The sequence below is a fragment of the Setaria viridis genome, chromosome 2, assembly GCF_005286985.2.
Source record: "Setaria viridis chromosome 2, Setaria_viridis_v4.0, whole genome shotgun sequence".
Lineage (NCBI taxonomy): Eukaryota > Viridiplantae > Streptophyta > Magnoliopsida > Poales > Poaceae > Setaria > Setaria viridis.
The window spans coordinates 28,887,018-28,906,839 of record NC_048264.2 but is presented as its reverse complement, the minus strand read 5'-3'; the positions used below and the strand labels follow the sequence as shown (position 1 = coordinate 28,906,839).

General features: G+C 44.7%; 2 protein-coding genes across 3 annotated transcripts; one reads left to right on the top strand and one right to left on the bottom strand.

The window, feature by feature from the left end:
* The first annotated feature begins 606 nt into the window (after positions 1-606).
* Positions 607-7,467, top strand: LOC117844988 (uncharacterized). Of its 2 annotated transcripts, XM_034725859.2 has the most exons (7): positions 608-1,171; positions 2,605-2,757; positions 2,857-2,923; positions 2,997-3,083; positions 3,190-3,311; positions 3,656-3,735; positions 5,415-7,467. In XM_034725859.2, exons 1-7 carry the CDS (start codon positions 1,026-1,028, stop codon positions 7,007-7,009), a joined length of 2,250 nt encoding a protein of 749 aa, XP_034581750.1. In that variant the 5' UTR covers positions 608-1,025; the 3' UTR covers positions 7,010-7,467. The 2 variants fall into 2 exon arrangements, with proteins under 2 accessions (XP_034581751.1, XP_034581750.1); XM_034725860.2 differs by lacking the exon at positions 2,997-3,083 and having other exon boundaries at positions 607-1,171.
* Positions 7,468-7,601: 134 nt separating this feature from the next.
* Positions 7,602-11,918, bottom strand: LOC117844989 (probable ubiquitin receptor RAD23). The gene is made up of 11 exons (XM_034725861.1): positions 11,718-11,918; positions 10,678-10,839; positions 10,322-10,369; positions 9,873-9,946; positions 9,442-9,504; positions 9,103-9,280; positions 8,639-8,776; positions 8,441-8,554; positions 8,245-8,363; positions 8,088-8,163; positions 7,602-7,958 (listed from the first exon to the last, which is right to left on the bottom strand). The coding sequence occupies exons 1-11, from the start codon at positions 11,781-11,783 to the stop codon at positions 7,812-7,814; spliced, it is 1,185 nt and encodes a 394-aa protein (XP_034581752.1). The 5' UTR covers positions 11,784-11,918; the 3' UTR covers positions 7,602-7,811.
* Between the last annotated feature and the right edge of the window lie 7,904 nt (positions 11,919-19,822).

The window sequence follows — 19,822 nt, the reverse complement described above, 5'->3', positions numbered from 1 at the left end:
ATACTGAATTTCCATTATAAAGTCTGTGGTACAGCAACTGGGTTTTTTGAAATTTGAAATGGAAAGTTTAGGTGGGCTCCTTGTTCCCGGCTGTTCTAAAAAAATTGTTTAACTACCGTGGCCAAAAGTTCATCCATAATGAACAAAAAAAACTCGATGATCAAAGTGGGAAACAAGAATCACGAAAAATTTGTACCGTTATCATAATAATAGAGTATAATCTTTCACATGTCTGATGAACATAATTCACAGTTAAATAAACTAGCTGGTTCCACTGATTATATATCGATCTATTCTGCCGGCAAAGGCGATCAAGCAAGCATCATCCTGAGTCATGTGCACCAACACAAGTTACTATAACTACACGTCCACATACACGAGGCATTGGAACCAGGCACTCAGGCTGGCTGGGCGCCGGGCGCCGGCGGGCTGCGCCGAGCCGGTGAACGCGGCGCGGTGGGGACGGCGAGCGCTACCGTCGCCAGTTCGGGAGAGCCGGCGTTGACGCGCCGAAGACCTGTTCTAAAGACCCCTCCGGCCCCACATTGTCAGCGGGTCACCGCACGCCAAAACGGCGCGTTGTGGCGCTACAGGCATGCTGCCCCTCCGATCCGACGGCCCGTGTCACGCCCGCTCCAACCTGCGGGGCATCGCGGCCGTCGTCTCCGCCTCCGGCCCACTCCACCAGTCCACCACCACGCCACTCTCCAGAAAAGGCTACCGATCCAACCGAAAAGGCTACTAGAACGCCGCGCGGAGCCCACCCGCCAGCGACACGCCCGCGGCCACTCGCCTCGGCTCCCCCCTCCCCAGTGCTGGTTGCATGCACCTACTAGTAGCCTACTCACACACTCGAAAGCTAGAATCCTCCCATCGCCGTCTCTCCGTCTCCGTCCTCCGCTGCCGTCCGCAACCTCGCCGCCGACGAGACCCGAGGCAAGGAGAGGAGGGGGAGGTGTTGGTAGGCTTGGTGTTCACGTCGGGTGGGGGTAGCGGAGGGGAGCGGGGCCAGCCGTCTGGGGGCCATGGGGGATGTAGTGGAGGAGGCGGACCTCGCGGACCCGAACCCGGACGTGCAGGACCTGTTCCAGCACTACGACCGCCTCTACTTCCGGGGCGCGCTCGCCGGCGCCGGCTTCATCGTCAAGTGGGCTTCCTCGCCAGCCTTCAGGTTGGGGTTTTCCCGTTCTTGGCTACCTCCTACCTGCGGCCGCTCCCTGGGTGCTGGTTCGCCTGTTCAAAGCCGCCGCCTTTCACGCTGTTAAGCGCTGGCTTTCCGCGGCCTGTTCTTTTGCCGCATTGTTGGGGTGCCCTTTTTCTTCGGTTATTTTTCGAGGGATTTTAGGGTTCTTGGAGTAATAATCTTTTGGGCTGGGGGAATTTGGGCGCGTTTGGGTGTTCTCCTTTCCCGATGCTGCGCCCTGGCCATTTTTTTCTTTTGGGGTAGTTCACCAGTGCCAGAAGGTGGCTCGATCATATACCCTTTTTTCTCACAGTTTTGGGGCGAATTTTGAGCAATGTTTGGGGCAAATTTGTTGGGGTTTCTATTCTTGTTTATTTTTCTTCCTTTCATTTTAAGGAAACATGGTTTGTTTCATCATGGAGCTTCAAAATCTGGGTTATCTTTGAAAAATCTTTTATTTTCTTTTAGCATTGGCACTCGGATTTGCATAAAAGGAGCCCCTCTTCTGTTCTTACTGGCTTTGTGTGCTACAGTGCTACCTTTGATCATGGAGATTTTCGTTTTCCTTTCTTATTCGGCAGTTGAATCTTTACGGTAGTATTAGAATATGGAGTGTACTTGTAGTTATGATATGGATTATGATGTTGAGAATACCTTGTTGGCTCCGAGGAGGAGATCATGCAAAAATGTTGGGAAAGGGGAAAAGTTCATTCTTTCTTGTGTTCAAGGCTTCTGTCTTCCCACAATACGGATGACATGCTATAGTTCTATGAATTTATGATGCTTATGTTAAAATAAGGAAGCAAATGATGTCGTTGGTTTATTTTCCGTTGGTACTTCACAGCTGCAAGGTTGAATTAGTATATCTAGTTATATGCTCCCTCCATAAGGATCAGTTGATGTTTATTACAGCAAAATAATTAATTGCAGGCCAATTTGATTGTCTGAAACGCCACTTAATTTGCCTCGAGTTAGTACTACAGAAAATGATTCTGATCAGTGACCATATTCATCTGCAAATTGTTTGTAGTTTTTCATTAAAAAAAAAACTGTTTGTAGTTTGGTTAGCTGGTTTGTATGTCTCTGACCTTTGGATTTCTTAAATGGATGGGAAACACCATGAAATTGAACAGGTATTTGAAGCTTTGTTAGGTTAAGTTGTATATCACCAAAAACCAAAATAGGAACTTTGGTGATGCTTTCAATGGTTGCTATGCTTAATGACTCAATCTGATGGTTGTATAATGAATCAGTAGCAGTGAATACTTGCCCAGAAAAGATCATACTTGCAAGTTTTATATCCTTATATTAACATCCCCTGATTTATTGTTTTAGATAACAGGATCTTTCGTTATAAATTTTATTCATTAGTTTTGAATTAGGAATCTTGTAGAAACACTGATTGGGTTGTCTATACACAGTTCCTTTGGATCTTGCACCTTTTCTAAACCGCGCAATACCATAACACTCTCCGAGCCGGTTCTGAAGTATCTCTCATGCACTGACCGGAAGAATGCATTGCTGCATGAAATGATTCATGCAATCATATATGTTAAGCATCACAGGAAGGACCGGTAAACTTCTCGTGTTCTTAACAAAGAATTGTGTCCTTAAATTGCAGTTAGCTCTGCTCTGTATGCCTGCTGCTTAAATTTTCTGTTTAATCATGCCAGCTCCCATGGCCCTCTTTTCCGTGCTTGGATGGATGCTATTAATTCGTGCTCAATAAAAGATCACCAGGTTAGTATTTCCTGTCTGAAAACCTGTAAGTTGTTATACCACATTGGTGATTTTTCTTTTTCTTGTGCTTCAGAAACCAGATGGTGGGTACAATATCACCACCCGCCATGATTTCAGTCCAGAAGAGCCCCACAGCCTTTTGAAGGGTACCTTGTGGAAGGTACTTCTGAAGTCCGTCCATTATGTTGTCTGTCTCTTTTCTTGTAGAATTTGTTTTTTGGCAGTACTGTTATCATAATCTGGCATGCTCAATTACTACTTTGCAGTGCGGATCTTGTGGAGATACACATTTTAGGGCTAAAAACCAGGGTCCTCCGTCTGATGCCTGCTGCATTGAGAATGTTAAAAGGGGCACACCTTGTGGAAACATGCTTTGTCACTGGCACAAGTAAGACTGTTTACTATAACAAACAAAACCTTCTGGTATTTGGATAGAGTAGCTGTTGTACTACATACACAATAAAATTTGGAGATCAGACCTTCACCTTATGAGAAGTCACTAGTGAATAATTGAGTAATTGATCAATGCCTTCAAAATTGGGCACTGAGTTTGTTCTCAAAATTCACCCTTAAACTGATCATGAAACGTACAATCCACTGTCCTTCTATTTGGAATGGACTCAGCTACTACGGTAGTACCATTAGAGTATTTCCCGATAATATGAACTTGCAGCAAGTGTTTCCAGCTGTGGATGCAACGAGCTGTGTTACTGATTATGTTATTTTCTGCAGCCACAAGAATGATTGTCGTGGCACGTACGAAAAAACGAAGTTGGAATCAGATGCACTATCTCAAAAGAAGGTTCCAGGAGGTATATGTCTAACTTCTCAATATGTAATATGCATTTATTTGTAAATGCTGATCTATGCAATAAAGATTATGGAAGCGAGACATGGCTCCTGCACTTCATGCTTGCCAAATACTGTAATACTTAATACATGTAAAATCAGCTAGCTGCATGATTGTTTTTGTTCTCGACGTAACCCAAAAAAAAGCTTTGCTGTGATAATTTTTTCTTCGTGGGGGGTTCATGCTTGACAGTTTCTCCAAGCAACCAAGCAGAGCGTAACAAAACCTTGACATAGTAGAATTTATTGTTTAGGGTTAATTGGATCTATGCCATTATAATTTTCAAATTTTGGGGCCACACCACTACTGTTTGAGTTATAGGATGCAGGCCATTGCACTTTTGAAGTTGTTTGAGATATGCCATTTTCTACGTCTTTAGCGTCGTTGGGCCCACGTGCAGGTCGCTGTATTTTCGTATTAGACTAAAAAGCCCTCCTACAACTCCACCCTCACCTCACTGATGTGTGGACCCCATACGTCATCTTCTTCCTTCCCCCTTCCTCCTCCTCCTCCGATTCTCCCTCTTCCCCTCGCCGTCGCAGCCGACCAGACCCCTCCGCCGCTGCCGGTGCCCCCTTCGGAGCTGGTGAACAGCCCGAGCCGCCTCCTCCGGGAGCTAGCGCAGCGGAAGAAGGTCGTTTCATGGCCCTCTGGAGTCTTGACCCACGCACCAGCTAGGGTCGCTGCGCGCGCGGATAGGGAGGAGGGCCAGGAGGCCGGCCGCCCCGCATTATTGTCCGCATTAACGTGGTGCGTGGGCGAGGCCGTGCGCGGAGGGAAAGGGGAGGACCTGCCGTGTGCGTGGTCCGCGGTGGACAGGCGCAGGTGCGGGCTCTAACACGCGGGGTGGGCACCGGGCCGCTGTGATTCGCGCGGCGGCTGTTTCGCCCTCGCTCTCGGGGGTGGGGCCCGCGTGCGGCGGCCAAGCCACCATCAGGAGGTCGCCGCTTTCATTGCGCACGGCGCCTAACCGCGGTGCGTGCGTTTTCTATTGCTTTCCCGGCAGCGACGCTCGCGCCCTCGGAGACGCAAGGGACAAGGGGGCGCCGCACTCTCGACCTCGCCGCCGGCCCTTTGGGTGGGTGGCGGGGGGGGGGGGGGGGTTGTCACGCCGCCAAGGGCGTTGCCGGCCATGGCTGCCGCTTCGATCGTGAGGAGTGCAGAAAGAAGAGGGGTGGAGGCGCGGTGATGGGACGGTGGTGAGTCGGATCGTGGCGGAGCTGAGACGGCTGTGACGCGGGGGAAAGAGAAGAGGGAATAGGAGGTCGGGAGGAATAAGATGATGCGTGGGGTCCACACGTTAGTGAGGTTGACGGTGGAGTTGTAGGAGGGCTTTTTAGTCCATACGAAAATACAGCGACCTACACGTGGGCCCAACGACGCTAAAGACGTAGAAAATGGCATATCTCAAACAACTTCAAAATTGTAATGGCCTGCATCCTATAACTCAAACAGTAGTGGTGTGGCCCAAAAATTTGAAAATTATAATGGCATAGATCCAATTAACCCTATTGTTTAATATTGTCTTGTTCTGTTAACTGTGGTTATCCCACCGGCCACCGTTACTGGACAGAGGCATTTGATCCCTATCATTCTAGTGAGGTCATGTTACCATATCAACTCACACCATATACTCTCCAGGTGCTCAGTTACTTCTGACTTCCCCATCAGAAATGTCCAAGTCAAAAGGAGCCATTCAAGAATCCAGTTCGTCTGCGTTGCAGGGGAATACTAAAGCCACAAAACCAAGTGATGAAGACAAGCATATTCCTCTAGTGAGTGGTAGCAATGGGAAACCTCAGGGGAGTAGTTCCGTGAAGAAGGCAGGCAAGAGGCGCTGGCCAGAAGTTGTTCCAGAAACAAGTGTTCTCCTTGCTGAATTTCCAAGAAAATCAAAGGGGAAGCAAGATTTGGTTGCAGCAGAGGACGACCTTTTCTCTCTAGTCAGTTGCGGCGCTCCAAAGTCTTCAAGAAGTAGCAAGAAGGTTGTCAAGGCAGACATGCAGCGTAAGCCTGAGGATGTTCAGAAACCCAGTGGTCTGCCTGCTTCGCCCCAAGGAAAACCGAATCAGAAGAAAGTTGGCAAGCAGCATAAGCCTGATGATCAGAAACCCAGTGTTTTACCTTCTACACTCCTAGGAACACCAAAACTGAAGCATGCATTGGTCACAACAGAGAAGGACAAGCCTTTCTCAGCAGAGGGCTGCAATGATACAAAATCGCTGGGAAGCACCTCAAAGAAAGCAGAAGAGCAGCATGAGCCCCAGATCGCTCAGAAAGCTTGTTCTCAGACAGCTTACCCTCAGAAAATACTGAAGCAGGACTTGGTTGCACTGGAGAAGAAAGAACCTTCCCCTACAATGGGCTGTAGCAATGAAAAGTTACTGGACAGGAGCTCCTCAAAGAAGGCACACAGGCAGCATGAGCCTGAAGACATTAGGAAAACCATTCTGCCAGCTGCCTTAAAGAAAGCAGGAGAGCGGCATGAGCCCCAGATCGCTCAGAAAGCCTGTTCTCAGCCAGCTTACCCTCAGAAAAGGCTGAAGCAAGAATTGGCTGTACTGGAGAAGAAAGAACCTTCCCCTACAATGGGATGCAGCAATGAGAAGTTACTGGACAGGAGCTCCTCAAAGAAGGCACATAGGCAGCATGAGCCTGAAGACATTAGGAAAACCACTGTTCTGCCAGCTGCCCCTGGAAGTAAACCGAAGGCATCAGGCTTTGTTGCATCAGGGAATCAGCGAAAGGGAAAATGCAAAAGGAAGCCTGTGAGGGAAAAGGAGTATGCTGTGATGAGTGCGTATTTGGACTACTATGAATCAGACAGGTCAAGCGGATCAACCGAGTCCCTTGTAAACAAAAGAACAGAGCGAAGAAAAAGAGAAAGAGAAAGAGCAAGAATTCTGACTTATTCACGTTCGAAGAAGCTTAACCCTGCTGCACCATTGGTCTACTCTAGGACAAATGCCTCAGTCAGTAGCCACAGAATCGAGATGTTGCCTCACAGGGATGGACTGATACAACAGTCCCTGCCACCACCTCCATGCTCGGACAATGCTATTCTTACTACTGCTAACCAGGTGGTGGTGACTGAAGCCACTGGAGATCATTCCGAGCCGTCTGCTCCATGCCTGGATATTGTTCCACTTCAGCCAGCTGAACCACCCGGTTTAACTCCTCCAGACCAAAGCACTGCCCCTGACATAATAGATATTTCCGATGATGACTTGCCATGATACTTTTTTTCGGTGATGATAGCTTGGCTCATTTTGGATGGTTGCCGGGCTGCTCATTGGTACCAATCCTGCGACAGGCGATGTCGCATGGATGAGCAACCAGCACACTGGACGTGGACAGTATGCCATGGTGTTTTGGAAGTGACATAGTGTTTTTTCAAAATAGAAAGGAAGTGACATAGGTCTGGTTAGTTCTGGCAATATTGTCTCAGGAGCATAGTCACGTATCTGTAGCATGTAACGTTGAACTGTTTCGTTGCCTAAGTGTTTCTCTCATGTTTCGTCCAACGTCTGAATATATTTATGACGTCCTGGTTCTAAAGCCTCCACTCTTTTTCCCAGCAAGTGAATGCGAGTCCTGCCTCCCCAGGAATGGGCTCGATGTGATAGCATTGTCCTTTGTAAACTTTGGATGTGTATGTGTACCGGCGTACAGTACTGCAAGACCGGTTTTGCAATTTGTAACCTATGCTGCAATCATCATGTTTGCACTCGGAAACCCGCGAGCAGTGCATCAGAACAGTATAATAATACCAGGGTAAAAAGAAGAAAAGGGAAAAAAGAAACTACCGTACGAAAAGCTACGAAAAAGTAGATCCAGTAAACTGACTCATGACCTTTATATCCAATTATAAAAGTCTGTCTGTGATGATAATCTAGAGTTATGTACTAAACAGCAAAGCCAAACAGAAACGAATTCAAGATTAGGGGTAGCGAATAGGCAAGGCAAATCCAAAAAAGTTCTCCTAATTCTGCCCTACAGCCTTCACATGACGCAGAGCTTGAGAGCGGTTCCGCCTCCTTATAGTGGTGGCCCTCCACCGATCCCATCGTCATTGTCGAACTCGTGCATGTGGTCCAAGAGGTAGTTCGCAGCCAGCTGCTCGTTCTTGTTGCAGGCAAAGAACACTTCCAGGACAAGCGCCCTGTCAAAGCCCATCCCTTCAAGCTGCACATGAAGAACGCGACAACATTACAATGAGATGGGTAAATGAGCACGAGGAATTGAGAATCACGATGGTGAGTCTAATGCAGGTGCAAGCAGATGTGCAGAAACTTGTCGGATCCATCAACTTACACGAAGTATAGCTTCGTTCTCCTCTGGAGTGACAGCAATGGTCTCAGCTGCATCCGCAATCTGGTCCAGCATGTTCCTGGTTCAGGAAGTAAAAGAATATTAAACGATGCAGTTAGCACAAGAGAAGGCAGGGGCAGCACAAGGAAGAGGCGCAAACATTTCATTCTCTTCATCTCCCTCCAGAGGTTCATTGATCAAGCGCATGAATTCTGCTTGGTTTTCCTGGATCAGCTGCATGACCTGGGGATTTTGTTTCCCCAATTCTTGAAGCAGTGGCTGCACATAAATGAATTGTCAATCAGCTGTAAAAGGGGGGCAGGTTTTCTAAGAGAAGGATGAGCGTGGAAAAGAACCTGTAAAATTTGAGGGTTAGCCTGCACTAAACTGAGCAAGGTTTGGAATTGTGCATTATTACGCAAAACATCAAGATTTCCCGCCCCAGCATTAGCAGAAGCATTTGGAAGTGCCTAAATTTAAAAAAGGGAAACCATCAGAACTAAATTCAACTAACTGCAAATGCATGATCACATGCATGAGTACAGGGGAGTTACTTGTGGGAAGAGGTCCAGCGGGTTAACATTTGGACCAGACGAAGGAACTGCAGCTTGAGCTGGTTGTGAAGGCTGGACAGGATTGGCTGCCTGGGAACTTGGAGGTGGTGCAGGAACATCCATCTGATCAGGAATCCCCTATAAACAACCAAAAGATATATAGGACATTAGTGTACCATACCATGGGAAATTTTCTACATTGGTGTGCCACAGCCCACAGTACAAGCATATCAAAACTGTGTCATAATGTTGTACAGTACAAAGAAAACTTAATTTCTATCGGACACAAAATCACCTGCAAAAGAATCAAACTAGACAAATGTGCAGTTATTTATCATGCAGCTTCAATCTACTGTAAGCAAGACATAGTGTGTTCACTAGCTACAAGTATTTTGGTAGTCGTGGATTGCTGGAAGGTTATCATCAAGACCTAGAAAGTAATGAGGAGAAAGAATCATTCTTACAGAATATAAGTACTCAACAGCCCGCTCTGGATTGTTATATGCAGCCTGTAGAGCACGTAGCACAGTGTCTCTATCCCATGTTCCACCACCCATTTCAAGAATGGATTGAATCGTTCCTTCTAAGTTGCCGCCAGCAACAAGGTTTGAGGCAGCCTGACCATAACTATCTGCTTCAGTGCTGTTAAAGTGACAGCATAAAATATGTGTGAAATGTGATTAGCAACTTTACCAGCCATACTTAACATGAAATATCAATACATTATTGAACAAGAACTGTGCTTATTATTTATTACAGGATTAATAAAATCATATACGATGGAAGGGAAATCAGGAACTCACGATACAGCAACAGCAGGAGCTGGGGAGGCTGTGGCAGTTGGAGCAGGTGCACTGACAGGTACACTGATACAGAAAAATGTAAGAAGCATAGAGTTAGCTGGCAAAGGTAGTGCAAATCAGTGAGTGGACAACAAATTTTGCAATGTTACAACTTGATTCAACTTAACAAAGGCTCTGAAAAAATTAAAAATAGCAAGGAATCAAAGCCTGTCATGAATCTGTGAACCTTAAGCAAGCCAGCTACAGTATCAAAGCATCGCACTATGCACAACTAAACCTTGTTATGTTATAATCCGAAAAGAAACAAAGAATAACTGAAATATTTGAAAACTGTAATTGCATTTCCTATGATGACCTACAACCAGCTGAAAAGGATATAAAATGTCAATCCCCACAAGTCACACAGATCAAAGTTTAAAGTGAGAACGCACGTTGGTGCCGGTGCAGCTGGTGCCACAGGTGTTTGAGGTGCAGGAGTAGCAGGAACTGTCTGAGTAGGAGGCGCCTGCAAAAGTAACTTAAGTTAATCTCAACAGTGACATAGTTCAGAAGCCTTGTAGGTAGCACACGGTTTAAAATCAAGCATAAATATTTGTATAAGGAACAAAAATATTTACAGGACAGCAAACATCAACAGATGGCAGTACAGTGAACTAAAAAGCATAGCTCAGAACTTTTCCACTGTAGTTCGACCATTTTTGTTGAATGAAAAGGTATCTTTAGTGGCATAATCAAAGGCGTTATGCAACAGACCTCATCTATGTTTTTACTAGTGTTTATTATTCATGAGATGGGTTAAGGAAATATTGTGCATCGAAAACAAAAAACAAAAAGTGAAAAGCAGCAAGTACCAACACATGTTACACAATTGACATCTCACCTGATTTGCAGATGCCTTAGCTGGTGGTGCACTTGATGAGGCCTTGTTCTGCAAAAGGTTAACAGTTAAAAATGAAACAAAAGGAGCTCTATTATGATAACTAACATAACTCATTTCTAAAGCAATTTTAGATATTCCAAATTCACAATAGGCAGCTGCCATATCAAAAGTCAGAAGAAAAAGAACTCCCATGCTGGTAGCTTTCTGCGTCCATACATACATTTATGTCTGATATGCCAGCAATTTAGTGCACTATGAACAGTTGACCCTATTTATAACTTGGCAAAAACTTTCTTGGCATCCAATGCATAATATGCTACCCATGATTTTGGTCATTTGTTAACCAGAATATCTACCTGTCTGAGCATTATAACCAGGAAATTGTTCTCAAGAACTTGGTTTTCCTCCAACGTGGTCTCATCATTGAGCACCTTTCCTTGGTGTATGAGCATCTGTTGGTCAGCTGGGTAGACATTCTGCCCTTGTGTACTCTCTATAACCTTCTTCACATCAGCAACCTGTTTGAAGCACTTATGTCAGGAGCAGGAATGAAACACCACCAGTTTTTATCTAGATATAAAAATTGAAAGAAACATAAAAGGGGTGCTGATAGAATCTAATATTATGTAATATACTGGAAGAACCCTCATGATAGATAATAGAAACAGCGGAAGTATACTAAAAATCTCAAAGACTTTGATGGCAAGCCACAATTCATGCACCTATTTGATCCCCTCCGACAACATTACCAAATAGGTAAAATCCAGCATTACATCCTAAAGCTGCCTAGAAACAACTGTAAAAAAAAAGTAGCACATACAGACGAGATCTAACCTCCTGAGTACAAACTGAAATCGACAATAACTTATAGCAAACTGAAATCGACAATAACTGATAAATGCACGCGCGCACGAGGTATCATGCTGCCTTAAATGTTACGATCAAACACACTACCTGCAGAAATTTACAACAGCAATAATAAATCGACACTGCAACTTCTGCGCAGGAAGCAACCAATAGATTAAGGCCTGACAACTTCCCCGTGCCATCTGACTCCTGTATCAACAAAAACATCACCTGGAAGGAACCCAACCCCAAGCCCACAAGCGAACTCTGCAACAGCTCTATGTTCCAGATGCTCCACTCGCGCCATCGGTACTTTGCCCTGCTGGGGATAAGTGGGAGAATCCATGTATTTACACAGCAACCTACAGATTGGATCCAAGCAAGCTTCGCTCGCGGGCTTCGACGCCCCCACCGTCTCCGCACAGGAGACCACCAAACCCTAGCCCCCCAGCGAACCTAACAATAAGCCAAATCTCGCAAAGCAGCCGAGCCAATCCATCCACCAACCGGAACCATGACACGACAGATCGGGAGCGCGAGCGATGGGTACCTTGTCAGTGGCCTCCACTTCGATCTGGAAGCTGGATCCCTTGAGCGTCTTCACGGAGACCTTCATCTCGCCGCGCCGCCGCCTGCGCGTCGAGCTCGAGGGTTGGAGGCGGACGAGGGGAGGACGGCGAGAGGAGGGCGAATTTTTTTTCCTTCGGAGTTTTCTATTTCGGTCCCTGAGGCAGTGAGGCTGAGGCGCAAGGGTGCTTTTGCTGCTGAGCCCTTAGGTTTGTTGAATTTATACGTACCCGTTTGCTGTTTCTGGAAGGTGTCCAAATCGGTCGCGTTTTGATGTTGGAAGAGGACGGCGTGAAAGCTGTAGCCGGATAAGGACGGTGATAGGGTGCGTGCGCCATCAACATTCTTTTCTTGCACGTGATTACGTGATTTTCATACGAAGTGCGTACCTATAATTTCAATACGATGTTCGCGTACGTATTTTTGAGAGATATCATTGTATTCATGAACCATTCGTAGTCACAAGATCATCTTTCTCATCATATGAATTGCTTTTATGTTGGCATATGTGTAGCTATCGATCCCATCATAACCTTTACATCAAATCAAATCATTAAAAAGTGTGTGTAATCGTAGAAAGGATGTCCTTACTGTCGAGATCTCAACCCATTTAAACACTTTCTTTTTTTTTTTTTTGCAAAACTCAACCCATCTAAATACTGTCGAGTAGCCAGCAAGTTACATGTCCACATCAATGAGTCATTTTTGATACAATCTCCATGAGCGGAGATTAATCAACTATGGTCGATTTACTCATTATGTTTGCACTCTTTGTTATAAGACTCTTTGTAATATTTTGGTTGGTCAAAAACTCAAAATACTAGCTGTAAGTTATAACAACTATTTTTAGTGTAGCTAACGGGAGTGGCTACTTTGTGTTGGGTTGTATGGTTAACGAGAAATGATATTATTTTTATAAAAATCAATCTAAATTTTTTTTCATATTCTATTCAGATGACGTTTTGGCTTCGATTCTGGGCTTAATTGCAGAGACATGAAGCTTAAGCATACTTAACTAAAATGTGTCGTACATTGAAGATGTGGCTCTACACTTCTTTAGTTTCTATGAACGGCTTTTTCATTTGCGAATTTGTATTTAAGTTGAATTTTTTTAATTCAACTATTTTGTGTGGGTGGCATTTGACCACCATTTATAACAAACGTGGATTGATTCCTTTTCTTTGAGGAGGTTGAAGCCAGAATTTTCTTCAATTATCTAGAAGAAAATTCTCATATTTGTTGCTTTTTTGTGCATTCTTACTAGGGCGTGCATTCACCAACATTGAGTTTTGTTATGAAACTGTTATTTGCATATCGTTCTATACAAGTATATTTATGTTTAATCGGATCATTTATTTTCTTTTATTCAAAGCACACAAAGTAGTTGTCCACAAGCCATATCATGAAAATTTGCATACCATACCTGTACGTTAGATATTAAAAGAGAAAATGAAAAAGATTCCTTTTGATCCCCAACTTCTTTGTAACCATAAATTCCTCTATGACTGATGGTAGTAGGCTTCAAATTTTATGATCTTTAACTAATAATTTAACTATTATTTTTTATTTTTATAATGTAAATTTTATATGGTTGGACTCGTAATCAAATATACTTTACAATGATCATAATTTTGTAACCATGAATAATATGATATAAGATAAATGAATAGTCAAAATATAATTTGGAAGATCATACCAAATCATATCATATCTTATAAATAAAAATGGAGCGAGTAGTAGGCACACTTCAAGACCATGGAGCTAGAAGCAGCATGCAAAAAAAAAAAAGCCCAGGCAAGCAGCGAGGCATTCGCAATGAAACTGAGGAGCATCGACCAATATACTGTATTTGTGCTTTGTGTTTTTTTTTCTGCTTCATGGCCTTTACATGGTAGCCGTAGGAGTAGGAGCAGGAGAAAGGTGCAGAAGAATAAGGTATGAAGGAATATGTTTCTTAGCATTACCAAAATTTTAACTGACTTTTAAAACACTTAGTTTTAGAAGAAAAAAATGTGTAGAGCTATCTTGAGAGTACTTTCATAATATCCTAGCATTGCCCTTTTTTATTGAAAGAATATTTTAGTAAAATAAGAGCTACAATTATATTTTATTTAGAGACCGTGTTGATAAAAGACAAAGCCGGTTGACGGACAAATTCGAACAACGTAAAGGGTGTGCGTGCCAAAACGTGTACAAAGCACCAGAAAAGCGGCGAATTAAACCGAGCCCGTATCTCTATTCTCTACACTTATCCCAAACAGGTACGCCATGCGCGACCAAACAGAAGCCGCCGCGTCTGCTGTCAGGCGCCCACGTTGTACGGCCACAGGATTACACACGGTTCTGCGTCCGCAGCCGATCCCCTCTCTGCGCCATGGTTTTCGGCCGCCGCACGGGCTTGCCTGCCAAAAAGCAAGAAGACAATTCATCGCTTTCTCCATTTGGGGATCTAAGCCCATAAAGTTTTGGGCCGTAACCAAGTCTGGACTCCATTGGGCCATCATACTGACGAGGAGCAAAAAGAACAACATTTAGCGCAGCATCGAAACGTTTCTCAAACTCCAGGCTTCCAGGATTCTTTAACCTGGGGTATATTTCCTACTGTAATTCCTTTTCCTTACACGGGGTTGTTTCTGCATGTTTTTTGTAAGTACTTTTTTGTTTTAAAAAAGGTATAAATTCGTAATGAGCATAAACCGCACGATTAAGCAAGTGCGGAGACCTAATGATCCAGGCTAACGCCGAGGACGTAATGGCGGACAAGTTTTCAGAGATAATGGCGCAACTTGCCCGGAGGAATTCATATCAAAGTTTGCGCGCTTTTCGCGAGCTCTCTTTTTCTGCTGCTTCTTTTTCAAAAGCCCCGCGCGGAATCAAACTTGATACAGCCTAGTCGCTAGTTCTCTCGTTGATTACGCAGACAAAAGCAAATCTCTAGCTTGAGGAGGTCAGAGCCCTTGACGAGATTCTCTCGGATCCGTCTGATGTGTGCCATTTATAGTTTTTGGATTTGTTCATTAGTCAGAGCGCGCGATTATGTTGGTGCTAAATATAATTCAGGTTCAGCCCCCAAGCGATGGCCGGTTCACACCGGCTGCCCCCCACCAAATTTCACCTCGTGATCGAGCTGGGAAATATCGTTTGAAAACCGAGCGGGTTCTTTAAAATTTGAGCACGAGGATTTCTTGGAGATTGCGTGCGCGGCGCGTGGGATCTCTGTGTATCAGGGTCGTCGTTCCCATGAAACCGACGCAGGGTTCTGAAAAGTTCTTGCGTATCCTGCAGCCAAGTGGTCGGTGCCCTTCTCGTCCATGTTTTTGTCTGGCCTGGTAGCCTTGCGGACACGTGGCCGGTTGGATCTAAGAAGGCAAGAACGAACGGCGCAGGAAAAAGAGAAAGGCGACTGTCGTCCGCAAACATGGGCGACTGGGAAAGGAAACTACTGCTCAAAGCCTCTAAGCAAGAATGCATGGAAATTGTTTTTAAAATAAAAATAATACCATAGAAATAAAAAATAGGGAAAAGTCCTATTTTCACCATTCAACTATAGCAGAAGTCTGATTTTTCAACTTACAACTACAAAACAGGACATAGGGAGCTATCCAACTATCAAAAACGGGCAAATTTTATCCTTGAGTGAATTCCCTTGATGCCATTGAAAATTATACCGCTTCCCTCGTTGCTATCGAAATTCTTTGAGTTCCTCCACTGCCACTACTTCAATTTTACAATTCCCTCACTGCCATTATCGTCAATGGCTGTTAGGTTGCTGTTAACTTCAGTGGAAAAGATGATTATACCCTTGCCAGTAGAATGGAGTGAAATTTGCTTCAATTCCTTACATGTCATTGCACATCTCAATCGCTACAAATATAAGTTGAGTAAGAAAAATGAGTAACATGCCACGGTGAGCAAAATAAAATATCATGATAAAACAATATATATGATTTCAACACCCAAATCCAATATAGGAGCTCAACAAGTAGTCAGACATGCATAATATCTCCAAAGTTCTAAATAAGGACTGGTCACAATATATGCTCTTGTACAGATCCATCACATGACATGCATAAGTTGTCAATTACATGCCACCAAAGTTAAATAGCAAAAAGACCATTACGGATCTGTTCTTCCAACCAAAATGAGTTGAGTTTCAGTTTCTCAGCACATAGACATTAGCTTGGAGACACATCTTCCAGCATCCAGATCATACAACTTTCATCCCACAAAATTAGCAAAATAGGCTAAGATAGCAGCACATTCATTCAAGGATTTTCCTTTTGCTTCTAGCACCCATTGTGGGGCTGTCAGGAGTAGGAGTCTTGCTTCTGGTGCACATAGTAGGATTTTGAGGTGGCACCAATTCTTGCTTCTTTGACTCCGTTGCAGCCTTTTGCTTCTTAGCATTCCCTTGTGCTTTCCTCTTCTTCTTTGTAGACTTGGAGGTAGCAGGAGTTGGTGTATTAGCTTCACAAGGGTACTGAATGGACAATGGCTCAGGTTGGCTCGAGTCACATCCGGACCTGCACATTCATTTTTTTTATTTTCATAACCTGGACAATGATCATGTGGAGAAGCTATATGGTACATCAAAACTGAACTTACTTCGGATTTGAGCTCACAGTATTTGAGTGTCCTTGGCTGCATTACAGATTGAAATATAGGTTGTAGGTTCAATTGATTGGCTGGTTGTAGGTCCAGTGAGTAGGCAGGTTGTAGGCTGAGTGGATTGAGTTTCTACACACTTCTTTGATACAGCAGGCCACTTAGGAATTTCTGTGGGCAGGGTATATGCAATATAAATGTTCACTACTTTACTTCCCACATGTCTAGCAAACATTGTAAGCATAAGCATATCTTGGTCTGATTTGACTTCTAAGTAGTTTTCACTGGCATCATCATAATAGGTAACAGTCACAAGTTCCTTGTAACCTCTTGTAACCCGGAGGATACTTATCTACAATTTCATCGGCGAAATCCTTGAAATTGCACATGTCTGAGTTAACAACCATGGTGCGAGAAGGAAAAAGGACTAATCTTTTGTTACATCTGCACGAGATGAAAAAGAGAGATGATAACAAAGCAACCAACATCATTTCTACTTCTAGCATTGCCAGCAAGTCTTATTTGCAACAAATAACTTGATTTAGGGTCCATCCTGTGCATTAAGATACAATCAAAGCTACAAAAATTACTAGTGCTTCTCCTTTTACTATACTCCACTAAGCAATCAACATGGTTATCAAACAAATGACAACAACAATACGTATCCTGGAAGGAGCCAAGCAGGTTGGCTTGGACTCAAAGAAGCCATGATTGCTACCGTCATCCTCCCCTAGCGCTCTAGCCTGCTGCCGGCTCTCTGCTCCACGCCCGGGCCGTGCCCGCCAGCACGCGTGCCTGCTGCTCTCCGCGAGGTGCCGGGGCCGCACCCCCCACGTGTGCGTCGATGGTGCTCCGCTCGGCGCCCGAGTCGCACTTGCCCGCGCGCGAGTGTCGCTGTCGCGCGTCGTCCCGGTCACCATGCGCCCGCCCGCAAAGCCACGCCGCTCGCTCGGTTTCTGCCCTCTCCACCCGCCGCACCACTTGCTAGGGTTTAGGGCTAACGGATGTGGTCCCTCTGTCAGGTGGATAAGGGGAGGGGACGGGAGGAATCAGCGGCAGGAGATAGACCGCTCCAGAAGATAAGGCTCCTTACATGTGGGCCCATACTGTCATTGGAAGAGGGGTAATGTAGGGAGTGAAAATAGTGGTAAATAACCCTTCAGATTGTGGGCCCGCCAGTCAGTGAAAGGGTACTTAATGGCCGCTAGTAAGTGAAAGGGTACTTAATGACCATTGATAGTAATAGCAGTGAGGGAATTGTAAAATTGAAGTAGTGGCAGTGAAGGAACTTGTAGAATTTTGATGGCAATGAGGGAAGCGGTATAATTTTCAATGGCATTGAGGGAATTTACTCTTGATCCTTTGGGGGGTTTCAAGAGTGGTTTTACATTTTCTAAAAAAAATAAAAAGTTTACGTTTACTTAAAAATTCATAACTAATTCATTTTTAGAAAACTTTTTATACCAACTTCATATTTATTGGATTTGAAATGAATTAGTTATAATTTTTTTTATTAAAGCAAAACTTTTTAAATTAGAAAATGCAAAACCACCCTCGAAACCACATAAAGGACCAAATTTGACTGGTTTTGACAGTTGGATGGTCCTCCCCATCTGGTTTTGTGGGCGTGGGTTGAAAATCAGACTTCTGTTATAGTTCGAGAATGAAAATAAGACTTTTCAAAAAAAAAAGATTAGCGTCATTCAAACATGCACGTGTGAATGAGAAAAAATATTGTTCAAAGCGAGAAGGCAATGGAAAGAAGAAGGGATCTATCAATATCGTTGCAAACATGTGCAGATGAGAAAATACTGTTGAAAACAAGAATGACATGAGGGCAAGGGAGGAAATTCTAAGGTTGGTACCGTCGGAAAAATGGAAACATCGTACACAAATGAGAATAGCGTAAGAGCGTACACGCCACGAGCAAACCGTGAGGCCGGGCCATATATGACGTCGAGACGACATGACATCACACGGCGTCTGTTCCCGCGAGCCGAGCGGCGAGCGGTGCAACGCTGACTGCGGAACGAGAGGGCGCACCGACGCGTGCGACCGGGGCAGGGGAAGCCGGAGGGAGGGAGGACGCATACTACGAGCACAGCTCATATTTCACCGCCGTGCGCCTCGCGGCGTCGGTGGCGTGCTGGCGTGTGCGCTCGCAGAACCCCTGCGTCTTTTCCGAGCAAGATGCTCGGCTTCACTCTGCCGTGCCGTCAATGGCATATGCTGCACGGTTCTGTAAACACGACCTGTGTAATTGTGTCGATCTGTGACTTCTGTCGAACCGTCAATTTGGTCTCTGGTGATACCGCGTCTCGCCAACGCCAAGCAGTAAACGGCTCCGCCTGGTCGTGGTCTGAGTCTGAGTCCGAGTCGATGATAAGATTCACGTTAACGTTTTCAGAGTCGGGAGAGATGCTGAGCCATCATCGATCAGCTTCCAGCAAGGTGCACACCATGCAGAGTGCAGATACAGCAAAGCTCAGGCAGGCCTAACCCATGATGCAACTCATGCACACCCAAGAATGGAAAGTTCCGCGTTTCAATTATTGTGACAGGGCTTCATGAATCATGAGGAAGGTTTTCCTATTTCTGACGTTTGAATATGATATCCTATCACAAAACTCGGATGCAACAGAAAAGCAGCATTTCCTATTCTGGCACTGCCCACCCATCCATCTTCCTGAACTTGTGTCCCAAAAAAAAAAAACAAAGAAAGACTCGTCCTCCTGAATTTCAGAAACTTTCAGATGGTTCAGTAAGTACTACAAAAACCTCCTGAACTCCGAAATGTTTTAGTATTCACCGCCCTGAATTCACAATTGCCCACATGCTCGACACAAAAGCTCTACCGGATCTCCTGAGTCCTGACCATTTCATCGATGCATGTTTAATACTTCCTGAATGACGAAGTAAATCAAGCTGTAACTGGCATCAGCATTTTCCCGGTGCGCCGACTCCTTCGATCTCTAGTTCATTCAGAGAAAATAAAAAGGCCTAGCGTCTATCGGCTACAGCTCATCCACGCTGTACTCCGTTCGTACTCAACTTTTTTGTATTTTTCAAACATCTGTGTTAGCGGATTCACTAAACAATGGGTTTATAAGAGGCTGCAACTTTTGTATTCTTGCCCAAAAGCCCACCATCACACGGATTTTATTTTCCCCAAGTTGCAACCCGGTGCAGAGAACTAGGCGCTTGCCGCGAAACAAAATTGCTCTCCAATCTGTCCCCATTCCTGTGCCTTTCTGCCTTTTTAGCTGCGCTTCAATAGACAATAATCTATCCTTCTTATCAGAAACTTTTGCTTCAGAATCATCTGTGGTGAAAGTGCAGGAGATGGAGAATACAGAATAAAGCCACCCCCCCTGAATGAGATTGTTTAAGGGATTGACCATTCCATAGACACACTGATGATACTCTAAACTAAGCCTGCAATCCTGCAGGCTGCTGTCCAGGCCTTACGATTAGAACATTTGG

Bases quoted from the DNA above. Each gene is read 5' to 3' on its own strand.
- LOC117844988 (XM_034725859.2), top strand. From the start codon at position 1,026: ATGGGGGATGTAGTGGAGGAGGCGGACCTCGCGGACCCGAACCCGGAC. The intron at 1,172-2,604 runs GTTGGGGTTTTC...GTCTATACACAG, and splicing joins GCTTCCTCGCCAGCCTTCAG to TTCCTTTGGATCTTGCACCT. The intron at 2,758-2,856 runs GTAAACTTCTCG...TAATCATGCCAG, and splicing joins AAGCATCACAGGAAGGACCG to CTCCCATGGCCCTCTTTTCC.
- LOC117844989 (XM_034725861.1), bottom strand. From the start codon at position 11,783: ATGAAGGTCTCCGTGAAGACGCTCAAGGGATCCAGCTTCCAGATCGAA. The intron at 10,840-11,717 runs GTACCCATCGCT...TGCTTCAAACAG, and splicing joins AAGTGGAGGCCACTGACAAG to GTTGCTGATGTGAAGAAGGT. The intron at 7,959-8,087 runs GTAAGTTGATGG...CTTCATGTGCAG, and splicing joins AGAACGAAGCTATACTTCGT to CTTGAAGGGATGGGCTTTGA.